General features: G+C 39.8%; 1 protein-coding gene across 1 annotated transcript in view; it reads left to right on the forward strand.

Moving 5' to 3' along the window:
* Nucleotides 1–4,659: 4,659 nt before the first annotated feature.
* The window catches only part of LOC104545613 (triple functional domain protein-like), a gene marked incomplete at its 3' end in the record, with an annotated part of 50,414 nt that continues 41,542 nt past the window's right edge, over nt 4,660–13,531 (forward strand). The window contains exons 1-2 of the mRNA XM_010190800.1: nt 4,660–4,888; nt 8,084–8,158. Coding sequence (XP_010189102.1) covers nt 4,660–4,888; nt 8,084–8,158 — 304 coding nt within the window. The remainder of the gene's footprint in view (nt 4,889–8,083; nt 8,159–13,531) is intronic.

Genomic DNA, 13,531 nt, shown 5'->3' on the forward strand with positions numbered 1-13,531 from the left:
GGATTGAACATCCCAAATGAATAGATATATTTAAGAACACAGTTCCACTCACTTCAAAGAGGGGAAACCGGTCAGATTTTTATAGTCTCATCTTAAGTTTCAGTTGAAAAATGGACATTCGTACTTCTGGCTCACACATTTCATAGGATCAAAGGGTAACTCAGGTTGGAAAGGACCTCACCAAAATAATACTGATACCTCTAAGGTTCCTGTTACCCAATTAAAAGGAAATTTCAGGTTTTTAACAGAGTGATGTAGGATTTGGAGTTTTCCAACTTCAACTTAATGTTCTTAAGGCAGTTCTTCAACAAGTTTTGCAGTACACACTTGAGGCAGCTAGTTTCGTGGTAATTGCTCTTTCTTAACTGAGGAATATATGAGTATGTAAGCTTCCAAGAAAAGGATGGTCACTGAGTCAGTGAATTTGATCTTTCTTGAGTATTTACTATCAACTACACTGGCATCTTTCTCTTGTCTCACATCCCTCTGTATGACATGTGCTCCCTCCCCCCGCCATAATTTGCTGTCAGGAGAGGTGCGGCATGGTGTCAGGACAAGCCACAGAGCTGTTAAAAATGGTAAGAGAGATCCTCTTACGCTTAGCAAAAATGCCAAAAACTGAAAGTGGCTTAAAGAGCTAGTAACCTCCTAATGAATCTCATTTTCTTACTTTGAAGCAATTTCTAAGCTGTCCACTTCTTTGAGGTCACCTTGTTGCTGTGTGGTAGCGCTGCATACCATCTCGGTACTGCTGTGGTCCAATTCCCTGCAGCATGTATGGGGAGTGTATAGGGTGCAAAACAAAACAAGAGGAGGAGGGATGTTTCTGTGTGCTTCTGTGATTAAAATGAGGGTTTGAAGGTGTAATGTTTTCTGATGAGTGAATCTTGAGTCTGATCAGAGCTGAAGGGAGTCAATAGCATACTCAACATCATAGTCCAGGAATTGCTTTAAATTCAGGACTGGGTTCTTAATGTTAAATGAGTAACTGTTACCTACAACCAATACCTTGCTTAAGGTCATGGCTATGACTGCTGGAACAACTCTGAAATCATGCCCCTCTGGTCATAAGCTGTGTCCTTGGAGTCACCTGGAAGCTTTAGAATCTGGACCAAGAAAAAGTGAATGAATAAATGGTGAAGGCCAAAGTTGCTAATGTTGCCCAGTGATCTGTATGTCATTTAACAAAATTTGCTGATAGTTTCTCATTTTCTCCTAGATAGAAAGATATATGGTCTTAAAGAGGCCATGACAGGCATACTTAAAATTTAGTGTTCCTGAGATTAACTGCCGTTATACCTTTTGAGACCGGTCATCTGCAAGCTGAAGTTTCAGAGAAAAGAATTGCAGTCTTTGCCGTGATTTTCCTGAATTCTCTTGCTTTGTTGCACTGTGAAAGATGGTGTAAGATTACTGAGCGGCAATGAATATAGGCAGTGTCTATAATGGGAAGTGGTAACAGTGCAGTTGGTGAATTGACAGCTCTGATTGCTCTATGAATCCTTTTCTTGTGTACAGAAGCATGAATTTATACTTAAGCTTACCATAAAACTGAAATTGGCACTTAAAATACTTGAGTTAAAATCAAGAAAAGCTATCAGTAATCTCATACATCCACTAACTTTAGTTACCTTTCGCTTCCCTTTGCCAACCCTTTGCATCATATTCTCAGTTAGTGCTGTTTTTTGCCATTTTCTGCTTTATGAAAGTCCAGTTTTCTCACCTTTACCTCCATGGTCTGATTTCATTTGTGAACCCAAGAACTTGTGGGGTTCAGCAATTATTTTTTTCCAAATCTGATTGAAGGAAATAATCAAATGGTTCTACTGACTTAAACCATACTGGTTTCTAGGTAATAACTCCAGAGTGAGAATGTAAAAGACTTCAACGGTTGCTAATGAATCTCTTCGTACCTTGTTTAAAATTATTTTTCATGGCATGATACACTTTTTAGAAATTTGCCCACTGTCCTATTTTAAAAACCTCTGCATGGCAAAATGGGAGAATAGGAACCTGCTTTGTGCTCTCTGGACACTTGAAAAACATGGCAGATAGTGTTAACTTGAGCTGAGATTTATCGTATATGGTTGTTAACTGATAAGCAAAGTTGAATAAACCTATTGATTCCCAGGAATTAAAATAAATGTCATCATGCTGTGATATGGGTGAGGAAAAAGGGCAAATAACGAAATCGGAACCAATCTAAAAATGCATTAACTTTATTACATTTGAGCTTCTTTATGCCTTCTTTTGGTTTGTTTTTTTTTTGCCTTTTTTACTTAATTAACTAGAGGGCAATTTCTCTTGAAATGTAGCTAGGATGGCTTTACAATTAAAGGGAGGAATAGCTCAGATTTCAGAGTTGGTGTGGTTGGTATCATTCATGCTGTGAAATAAAGGAAATGCTGAAGATAGCAATGTCTTGGATTCTTCTTGCTTAAATGTTGACTGGCTACAGTTCTGAGCTTTTCTGTTCCAAGGTGAGATTTTGTCACAGGAAAGGACCAGTGAATGCAAGGATTTGCAGTTCAGCTGCCTTATGTAGATACAGGAAGTTGCTGCTTGGCTAGGAAATGATCTCTTTCCCACCTACTGAAGTTGTTTTATCTCTCATCTTCTAGCACATATGTCTTTCCACTTATGACAGACATAAATCAGTTATTATTTCCTAACTCCCTGATTACCTGAACTGTAGCATTAATGTAGCAGTTCTGAATGCTTCTCAGTTTCTATGTGGGGCTTTTCTTTCCTGTAGAACTTTGTGTAGTGCATGGATTTTTTTGAACAGAAGCCTATCAAGAACGAGTCCTTTGAAATGAAAAGTACTGTGTTGGAAAATAACTCACTGAAAGAGGTTTCTTTGGTTTGAGATGGGATTTCTGTCAAAGAAGAGGTAGGAATTAGAAGGCTGGTGCTGGAGGGAGCAGCCTGGCAGATAAGGCACTTGCTTACTGTCAATGACATGACACACTGAGTCACTCTTCTGAAGTCTAAAGAGAGCCTAAAGCATCAGTTGATTCTGGGTTGAATCTGGCTTTTTTTGTTTGCACCTGTAAAAAGGTCTTGGTTTTATGTTGCAAGGTGAGAAGCGCTTGTGTTCTTAAAGGTTTAAGCTTTCAGGATGAGAGTATTCCCTTTTTTCTGAAACATGGCTAGAAAAAACAGTTTCAAGTCAGTTGTGTGTGACAGCGATGGATGAGTGCTTTGTCAACCTGTTGGCAAAGAGATGCTGTTCCTAGCATCCTCTCTTAATTTGTTTATGTAATTTATGGATTTTTTTGCCATAACTGAACGATGCACATCACTGAAGAAGATTCCTTCAAAATAATAAAGACTTCTGTGTTTCTGAGACACTGATGCATCTTTGGGGAAGCCCTTTCCAATGTTGTTTTGTATGACAGTTCTGTCATCAATTTGTTAGTTTAGAAGATGTGTTTAAGGCAATTTTGTCTGCTCCCTTTGTGTGGGTGACAAGTTACTGGTCATTGCAGCGCAAGGTGATTCACAGTTACCTTGTTTCCTGTGTCTAAAGGGTACCTCTGCATTAGACTACTACAGCATTTGTCTTGGATATGTGAACTACCACACAGGGTACCCAGATTCTGTTACTGCCCCAAAGGTGACTTGCTTACTGTATTTCAGTGCCCATGGGAAGTTTCAGCGAGTTGGGTACCCAGGGAAGCAGCAGAGTTACAGGAACACTGCCATTTCCAGGCAAAAGGCAGCTCTTTTATGCTGGGTTACTCTTCTGTCTCCAGGGCAGGTGGACATGCAGCTCTGTGGCCACATCTTTGCCAGGGGATTTGGGAACACTTGCAGCCCAAGTGAGAGGAGGTTGTTCTGGACATTTGGGTAAACGGCTCTCAGAAACATCCTGGAGGCCATACCTATACCCAGGAACGCTGTCTTTTCAGAAGTCTTTCAACTTGGATAAATTAATATATTGCAGCAAAATATCTTAGGTTCATACACATGAGAAGAAGGACTGCTGCAGACAATTGAGTTTAAATTTGACTGGCTGATGGTGTCTTCTGGCTCTGAAGATGTGAGGGCAAAGAGGGGTGGTGTGTTTGTAGGAAAGACTTCATTTTCTAGTGTACAAATCTGTATAAAAAATTTAGGTGACTTTCTTTTATTTCTTTCTTGTTTGCATGTTTTAATCATTAGTTGTGTGATACAGTGCTTCAGTAACTGCTCTGTGGTAACAGACTGTTTTATTAGAAGGCTGTAGTGCTGTAACTCAGGGATTGTGTAATTGTGAAAGGTTCACAGGGTGGGGAAATCTCTTACATTGAAACAGACTGCTTAGTTGTGTGTTACTTAATCTGCGAGAGCTAAATATTAATTAGCATAATTTGAGCTTCTTCCTTCTTGATTGGTAGTTAGGGAAAAGTGTCTGTATGATGTATGAGACAACAGCAGGGCATATACTACCTATTAAAAATGAGTATTCCTTTAATAGTTACTAAAAACATCAAGGGTGGTTTTCCTGTTTAAGACTAAAATTATCTGTAAAAGATAGTAGCATAGGATTTATTATGAAAAAACACATTTTTAAAAGAAAAATGCCTTATTATTTTATCAGAATAGCTAAAGGAAGAGCATAATGATGTGCTGTGTACACATCGACATCATGCGTTCAGAAGAGAAGCGTGTGCCATGGGAATGAAAGCCCGTTTGTATTTCGTGCTCGCCGAGCGCTGCCGTGCAGGCTTGGGTCGTGCTCTTCCCTTGAGCTTCGTGCCGGGAGTGGGTCTGCTGCCACCCCCTCAGCTCGCCCGGTGGCTGCGGCGGTGGGCGAGGGGTGCGGGCACTGCGGCGGGGCCGGCCAGCCCGGGAAGGATGACATCACCTCCAGGAGCATGTGATGCAGCCGGCTGGCGCGGAGGTTGCTGAGCTGTGTAGGGAGAGATTGGTGCAGATATTTATGGCATCTCGTTTGAGTGCGGTAAATGCCTTTAATTTTTTTTTTTCTTTTTAAATGAAATCCTCATAATTGCAAACGTTTTGTGGTGCAGAGGCTTTAAAAAAAGAGGGGGAGGGGAACCCACCCCAAGCCCTTAAAACCTGCTTATATTGCTGGTTTTTTTGTTTTGTTAATACTCTGTTAGAGATAAAAATATGATACTTTCTTGCAGTATTTACCCTCTTTGCTCCCCAGCATTCTTTCATCAATTGTAATCCCCACAGTCTTTTCTGTTAAGCTTTAACACTGCAGAAGTGGAATAAAAATAGGCTGTTTAGAGCGGCTGGAATATGATAATCCAGACAGTGGGCCTTAAGGATATGCAGATCCAGAACACGAGCCAAGCACTAATGTATTTGTTAGGGTGTTTACCTTGAGCAGCCCCTTAATAGTCAAAGAAACGTTAGCTAAATGTTTCTTGCTTTTTACATGCCACAGACGAAGTAAAATGTGCAGCTTCTGCGTATCATCTGAGGTGAAGTAGTTTAAGGGCTTAGAAGTCTGAGCAGGCAAGTTGTGGGTAACATCAGTGTCTTGGGTAATTTTGAGCTAAAATACAGCACTAGTTCCTGCATGCTTTTTAGGTGAGGAGAAAGTGTTTTCTACCTCTGAATTTACTGTAAAGAAAAGGAATTGCCATGGTTGAAATGAAAGCTGAGCATGCTAAATTGGCATTAAATTTATGGTGGGTAGCTCAAAGCACATTAAAAAAACTTTAACTCTGGAAGTGTGCCTGTATGCCTTAACAGTCAGCTAAATCCCAAATATTTCGAGGTGGAAAAAAGGTATTTGCTCTCTTTTTAGATTTGTTGTTTAAGCCCAAGGTTTTCTTAAACTCTTGTTTAAGGGTTTAGTCCCTACTAAATGAAAGCTTAGTAGGAAGAAGACTGTAGGCAGTTTCAGTTAGAGGCTGATAACCCATAGCCAGTCCTTCTAGAGGAAGGGAATTATGCAAGGGGTTCCTTTGGGGCTCTCTTAGACCCCTGAAAGTCTACGTGCAAATGTAAAAGAAATAGCTGTGTCCCTTCGCTGCTTTGTTGGTCTGTAGTTCCAAAATAATGTCCATCGTGTAGAAGCCCTCCATGCAGCGTTGTTACCTGAGGAGCCAGTTTTCCTGGTCTGGCCTTTCTGAGAATGTGTATTGAATTTTGGGTTTGTTTTTGGTTTATGGTGTTCATGGAAAAACAAGGAACTAGCCAATGGCTGGAAGAGGATTTGTTTATTTTTCTGTTTGTATTCTGTGGGTGCTGAGACAATGTCCTGGTTGAACACTTCAGTTATAGTGAATTGGAAGGACCCATTGCTGACAGACATTTGTCTAAATGCTTTTAAAAATGAAAATCCTCAGCGATGGATAGTCCATAGGCTTCCACAGGCAATCCCATGTGCTGCTTCACTGTTCTTTCCTTTGCAAAACTGTCTAAAGTAAACTTCTCACTGTAATTCTAGCCAGCTTACTTCTGCCACCACTAGACTTTGTGTTTTGAGGACTGCTACCATGTCACCCCTCAGTTCCTCAGACTAAACAGTGTCATTTGGTTTAGTCCTTTCTCATAGCTCATGACGTGTAAACACTTGGCCATGTTTGTCCCTTGGTTGTTCTGTTTGGTGTGTCCTGGGTCTGTTTTAAAGGGTAGTGCCCATAACTAGATACTGTAGTGACACAGAAGTCTCAGCTGGCTGGAATAGAAAACCTGTGATGCATTTTACATATATGATGTCCTTATTTACAAATCTTATGTTACTTGGTGACACTGGTGTGATACCTTCAGATTTTAGCTCTGTAATGCACAGCTCTTTCGTTAAAGCTCAGAGTCTGAGACCAGGGAATGTGAAACATTTGGATATTTTTGAGGAGGAAGTGAAATGATGGCCTCCCTGCTGGGCATCAATGACAGCTTCTGCTGCCATCTCTTGACGGTTTGTGGCCCTTTAGCGCAGAGGAAGAACAATCTATTCTAGAAAAGTGCCACATGTACACCAGAGCTTGCTCTTGTAAGATTTCTCTGAAAAATAATCAAGAAGCTCATTTAACCTTCCAAATAGCTCAAACTGTTGCTCTTAACTAACACAGCTACTGTGTTGTGACAGGCTTTTGGGGCTCTCTTACTTAACAGCACTTCTGGGCTTCAGCAGTGATAGAGAAGTAAGTGCTTCCCACTTACCCCAGAAAAGGTACTTTCTTCAGAAGTGAGATTTTTTTAAAAAGCACATGAATGCAAAGAGGCTGAGAAGGATCATACAGGCAGTTGAAGTGTAGGTACAAAACTACCCAATTTTTGTAAGATTAACAAGATTGGCTCAAAAGGGACTAATTCTGTATTGTACAGGTCAGTATGGAATATAAGGTCATAAAGAAAATGCTTACGAAAATCTCTCTTATTAAAGAAGAGAGGAGTTTAGAATCTGGTCACAGAAATGAAGTGGAAGTAGAGAGTAGGGACAAGTTGGTAATGTGCTGCTTTGACTGCAGTCATTCAGTTTGGGGATCACTTCAAACTCCATGGGTGTATAGAGTTGACATGACAAAATGCTGTTCCTGTCGGGGCAGAAAAGACATGGTTGGGAGCTTTATCTCACAGTTCTGTTTACAGAAATGATGTATGAAAAGTTGCATGTAAATAGCATTGGGGTTTTTTTGTGGGTCTTTTTGTTGTGTTTTAGAGGGATTTGGGAATTTTTGGTTTGGGTTTTGTTTGGGGTTTTTTTGTCTGGTAATTGTTTTAAAGGTACCTACTCTTACTAGCTTGATACTACTCTCTGCTGGAACAAAAAGTGAAAGTGGGATTTGGGATGCCTAAAAGCAACGGGATCCAACTGATAGTTTTTATTTACTGATGAAAAGGGCAGATTCCAGTATTTGGTTTTCTACTGAGACTTCCTAACAGACCGTGCTATTTGTGTGAAGCTAGTCAAACCAGTGACTTTTTCATTAACATATTTTAAAGGTTTAGTGTGTTTTCTTTGCAACCTTTTACTGTAAGGTTATCTTAATTGCTGTAATCGTAACATTCAGATAGTATTTCAAGGGTAAATGTTATACAGTGCATTCATTAAATGTGGAAGCTGAGCTTCTCTGAATTTCTGACTAATTACCTTGTCTTTTCCTTTTTTTAGGGTTTCGCAAAAATGATGAGATGAAGGCTATGGAAGTATTGCCAATTTTAAAGGAAAAAGTTGCATACCTTTCAGGTACAGTTATTTTCTGCTCTGATGGAATACATAGCTATGTTGTTAGTCACACGTAAAATGGTATTTAAAATGCTTTAAGTATGACAAAAGTCAAAGAAATCTAGGATAGTATCTATTCCTGTTGGGTATCCCAATCATAACATGAGCATTGTGAAAGGATGCGTAATACCGAAGGTTTGTGTTTTGTTGAATGTGGAACACCCTGCTTGTTGTTGTCCCGGTTGTGTCCTGTCCCCTTAGCAAGTCTAGCACCGTTATTTAGAAAAACCTGCTGTACCATAGTCAGATTCCTTCTCTTATTTTGGGTTCTTCTGCTGGAGAGTTTTACAGAGATGACATTGTTACTGGCCCATCTGAAACACTGGAGAAATATCTCTATTGCAGAAGTGAAACTTCAGAGCGTATCCTTTGAAGCATATGTAATATCTTCATGAGGAAATGAGTTAGCATCCAATTTTAGCTATCTTCAGCGTACACCTTGAAGGTGGTTGTTTACTTAATGAGGAATAGCAGAGGATTTAAAAGTGGGGTTTAAATAAATGAATATCATAACATAGTGTAAAACTTGATAACTTGACTTGATGGAGTGGTGGCTGAGGTGTGTGTTTTTGTGAACTACGTTTTGGGTGTGACTTTCTGAAGTAAGTATTTCCAAATCTGTTGGGATTAAATGATACCAGTCTTTTTGCCATAATCTTAGTGTCAGATTTAGAGGACAGTCTCATATTTTAAAGAGGGGGTTTTGGTAAATAATTAGTCAAGAACTCCAAGAGTAAAGCTCTTCTCTGTAAATATTAAAACATACAAAGTGATCCCTGAAGTTGCACTCTTTTTAGAGATTTGCTGTGCATGGATGCTGATGCTTGCAAGTCAGGTTGTGTAGTTCGCGATACTGCATCCTGTCCAATCTGCTCTGTTAAGCCAAGTAGAGGTGTAAAGCAAAAAATATTATTCTTTTTAAAAGGTCCTGGTAGCTCTAGTGAATGATATAACAGACTGTCCAGAGCCAGTTTCCCTGGTAGTGTGGAAGTCCTGATTTTTCTGCTTATAAATTGTAGTGGTGGTGAAGGCTTGCTTAAAACTGTATTTTCAGAGGAAAAGAAGGAGAGAAAAGGGAGTTAAGCACAATATTTCAATCTCTCATTACTCTTTTTTGGACTTTGTTTTTTGGCACTTGATGAAAATGTAGTCATTTTCTGTTCTAAAACCTCTGAATTTACAGGTTTCCGTAGCTTAGTTTAGAACCCTTAGAAGGGATCTGGAAGATGATAGGTGTTCTGTAATGTTAATTTGTAAGCGTATGATGTTCTCAAAAGGCATTAATTCAGAGAAAGTGAATTGGGCCGAATGGAAGCTGAAGATAAATTTAAAGGGAGATGGATTATGAACCAGAAGAGATGAGGTCTGGGCAGGAAGAAATGGTTACCAACTTACCTGTGTGAAGGTAGCAGCTTCTGATAGAAGAACAGAGCTCTGGGCAGCAAGACTGGCTGGAACTGGTTTGACAAAATCCATGTTATCACACTTCCATTGCAAGTAGGGCTCAAATGATATGAGATACATCAGTGGTGCAAGTGATTTAAAAAACCCAAGAACAACCCGCATCAAAACAAACCAACCAACCCACCCGTCTCCATCACCCCAAACTACCACCTCCTCTAGAGCTTAACCATTGTGGAACTAGAGCTGTCAAGCTTTATACCTGGGAACACAAAGGTAAGGAAGACTGTTGGATTACTGACTGAGAGGCTTTCAGTGTAACTCTTTTTTTTTTTTTCTTCAAAAGTACAACTTTTGCTAAAGTACTTGCTTTTAATATTTGCAAGTACAATAACTGGTTAAGGTCTCTAGAAGTAGAACAGATTTTTTTGAGATATCTTTACTAAAATTGTTAAAGGTAACCCTAAGTTATCACCACTAAAAACTCTAATAGTCCCATTAAACCTAAGGCATCCACAAGCATCACTATAATGTTTGTATTTTTGTTCTCCCTCATTTATATTTGAGTTCTGGTAGAGTTTTTGCAACGTGATCATTGTTGATTGTCAAGTACCTTCTCAAGTAGAAATAAAGTACAACAATCAACAGTGCAAAGAAATGGTTCTTTTTTATAGTCCAAGAAAGCTACACAAATAACACAGTCTGAAAAAAATTCATGGAGTGTTTGAGATCCTCAGTTCACTTCCCCAGTCTTTTCTCTGCCCTTCTGTGCTGTGACCTTCCTTCTCCAAGTTAAGTGAGTAAGTATGGGCTGTATAGCAGTATACTCATCATTGTGTTCTTAGAATACTAAAGACACTGATCTTTCCACAATACTGATTTTTCTTAAGCACTTCTTGAGACCAGCTTATTGTGAGATGAACCCATAAAGATGAACTGTCTTATGGAGAGACCTGGACAGACGGGAAGAGTGGGCTAGCAAGAAGAGTAAGAAGTTTAACAGGGACAAGTGCAGAGTCCTGCGCCTGGGTCAAAATAACCAAATATCCCAGTACAGGGTAGGGTCTGTGTGGCTGAGGAGCAGCCTTGCTGAACAGAACCTGCGGTCCTAGTGGACAACAAGCAGAACGTAAGTCAGCAGTGTTGCTGCAGCAACACAGGCAAATTGGATCCTGGGCTGCATCCACGAGAGCATTACTGGCAGAGACAGAGGCAAGATCATCCCGTTGTACTTGGTGTATTACTGTGTCCAGTTCTGGTCCATACAGTTAAAGAAAGACACAGGCGTACTGGAGAGGGTCCACAGGAGGGCCATGCAGGTGAATGAAGGGCTGAAGAACCAGTCTGTGGGGAAAGACTGAAGGAGTTAGGTCTTTTCTCCTTGAAGAAGAGAAGGCTTGGGGGACTTCATCACAGTATTCCGGTACTTAAAGGGCAGAGGCTCTGTCTTTATGAGGAGCCACAGGGAGAAGGCAAAGGGCAATGACTACAAGTTGTACTGGGAGGGGTTTTGTCTCAATATAAGAAAGAAGAATTTTTAGAGCAGTAGCAATCATTCACTGAAAGAACTTCCTCAGGGACATGGTGGAGTCTTCATCACTCCAGGTTTTCAAGATGTGATTGGACAGGGTGCTAGATGATCTCATCCAGGCTCCCTTTCCCATGGGAGGTTGGACCAGATAATCTTCCCAGGTTTCTTCCAACCTGGGCTACTCTGTGTGATTATTCTGTGTTTCTGTGAGAAATTTGAATCTGAAGTCGTCACTGAAGGAGTTGCTGGAAATTTTGAGGCTCTCATCTCCACTAGGCTTTTGAGTTCCCACTGCGGCCTTTCTGTGTGCATCTTGCTTTTGCTTCCAGCACCAGACTATTTCTACCATAGGTATCTCCTAAGCCATTCTTGAGATAATACTTCGATTCAGTCAGGAATCTGTTAAAGCTCTTGGTAACAGATACCTCCCACTGAGGTACCACTTTTACTCCGAATGTACTATGTTGTAATTAAAGTGTATTTATAAGAGTTTCATGTTTCTCTTCCAACAGGTACCTCTTCAATCTGTGTTAGCCTGAGCTAGGCTGTAATTCTATATTGCTTTGTTTCAGTCTTTGCTTTTCATTTATTCCTTTAATTTGTTTTCAGGTGGATATATTTAACAGATCTACTCAATGTAATTTCTTTTTCTTTGCATGGTCTGAGTGCTTCATCACTTTGAAAACACTGTTTCAGTAGTTGATGTTCCTGTGCCACAAATCACAATAGTTCTGATATGGTTCACTCTTGCTTTCTCCTCCATCATCACAGTCCAGTTGATGGAGCTGTTAATGATGTGGTTTTGTAAATGAACATAAAACTGAATTTTTCATAATTAAGCATATCTGAAAGAGTATTTAGATGGAAGACAATTCTTTCTCGTTGCCTCTGTTATCTGTAGCACCAGCCAGTGTAGTTAAAAAAAAAAGGCGAATTTACAACTAGATTTTGTACAATGAATGTAGTACAAATTAGACTGGTGCCAGTAGATCATCTGGACTTGTTAAAATCTGTGTGCTCCTTGCATATTGCAGTGTAGCTATGATGCTCAAACTGTTAAACAAAGGTAGAGTTAATGATTGAGATGACAGTTGTAGTCTCTGAGAATTCAAATCTGAAAGAGATCTTGAAGCAGGTATCTTTTTGCTAGGACAGGAGGCAAGGAAGTACAGAAGAACAAATACTTTCAGGAAGTATTGTGAACTACATATTGCTATGGGTAGGTAGATAACTGCAGAGTCCCAAAGCTCACCAAGCTAGCCTGAAGTCTGGTATCTGTAGGTATTGAGTCTGGAATAAATTCTCAATTAGAAATACTCATCCTCCATGAAACCAGTCTGACAGACTGGACTGCTTTATCTTGTAGTGGTCAAAGTAATAAAGTGACTTGATGTGTAGAATGCAAATACATGGGTGCAGCTTCACTGTGAATTCCATGTTGTATTTCTAAAATTGCAAAAATCTCTCTCAAAAAAAAAAAAGGGCAGGGGGTGCAGGTGGGTGGAGAGGCAAGGAAGAGAAAAAGCTTCCTTAAACTGATTTTCATCTAACTGGGAAATAATCTGCCTGAGTATTGTGTGTCTGACCACCTGAAATTGAAAAGCCTTCTAGTGTTGTAACCATGAAGTATGGATGGAGTCTGGGATGCAATTTTTTGGTTCAGTTTTGAACTGAGCTCTGAAGTACAGATACTCTTACACATGCTTACATGAAGAGATGCATTTTCTTACAAGGTGCAGTTATCATGCTTTCATATGAGAAACGGCACTTGATAACTTGTCCCTCTTCAAGCATGCCGTAAAAGCCACTGTTTAGCCTTTCCTAAGTACTTTGAGACTAGGTAAGAAGGCATGTCCTGAAGTAACCATGCTTCGCAGCCTGTTGTATTTTGGTGCCATTTGAAGACCATTGACAGGACTGCTGTTAGTGATGTGCACTAGACAGAAGTGATTCATGTTGGATGACTCATGTGCGTTGATCAACTACTCATATGAAACATCTCTGCATAAATAAAGACAGAATATCTCAGTACTGTGAGGGTTTTATATAAAAAAGGGGTAAAACCAGCAGTCTCACTGATGATAATAATAGCTTAATATGTTTTTGTTAAGCCAAGAGAAATAAGAGGTTGAGTTGAGTGAAGACTGTTGTGAGACAGGAAATTCCCACCTGATGCCTCATACATTGTTGCTTTTTACATTGCTCTCTGTGTATGACAGAGGAGCATTGGGAACAAAGGAAATGAGAATTACTTATTGGAAAAGACCTAAAAAAGCTTTCAGTATAGCTTGTGAAAAAAATAAGTCTTGGGGACTTTTTTTGCGTAGTATTTACAGCTTTGGTATCTGGTTTATAACTGGATAGTGATTTTTTTTTTTATCAAAAATCAAGGCTGTACTAAT

The sequence above is a fragment of the Mesitornis unicolor genome, unplaced genomic scaffold (assembly GCF_000695765.1).
Source record: "Mesitornis unicolor isolate BGI_N332 unplaced genomic scaffold, ASM69576v1 scaffold5188, whole genome shotgun sequence".
Lineage (NCBI taxonomy): Eukaryota > Metazoa > Chordata > Aves > Mesitornithiformes > Mesitornithidae > Mesitornis > Mesitornis unicolor.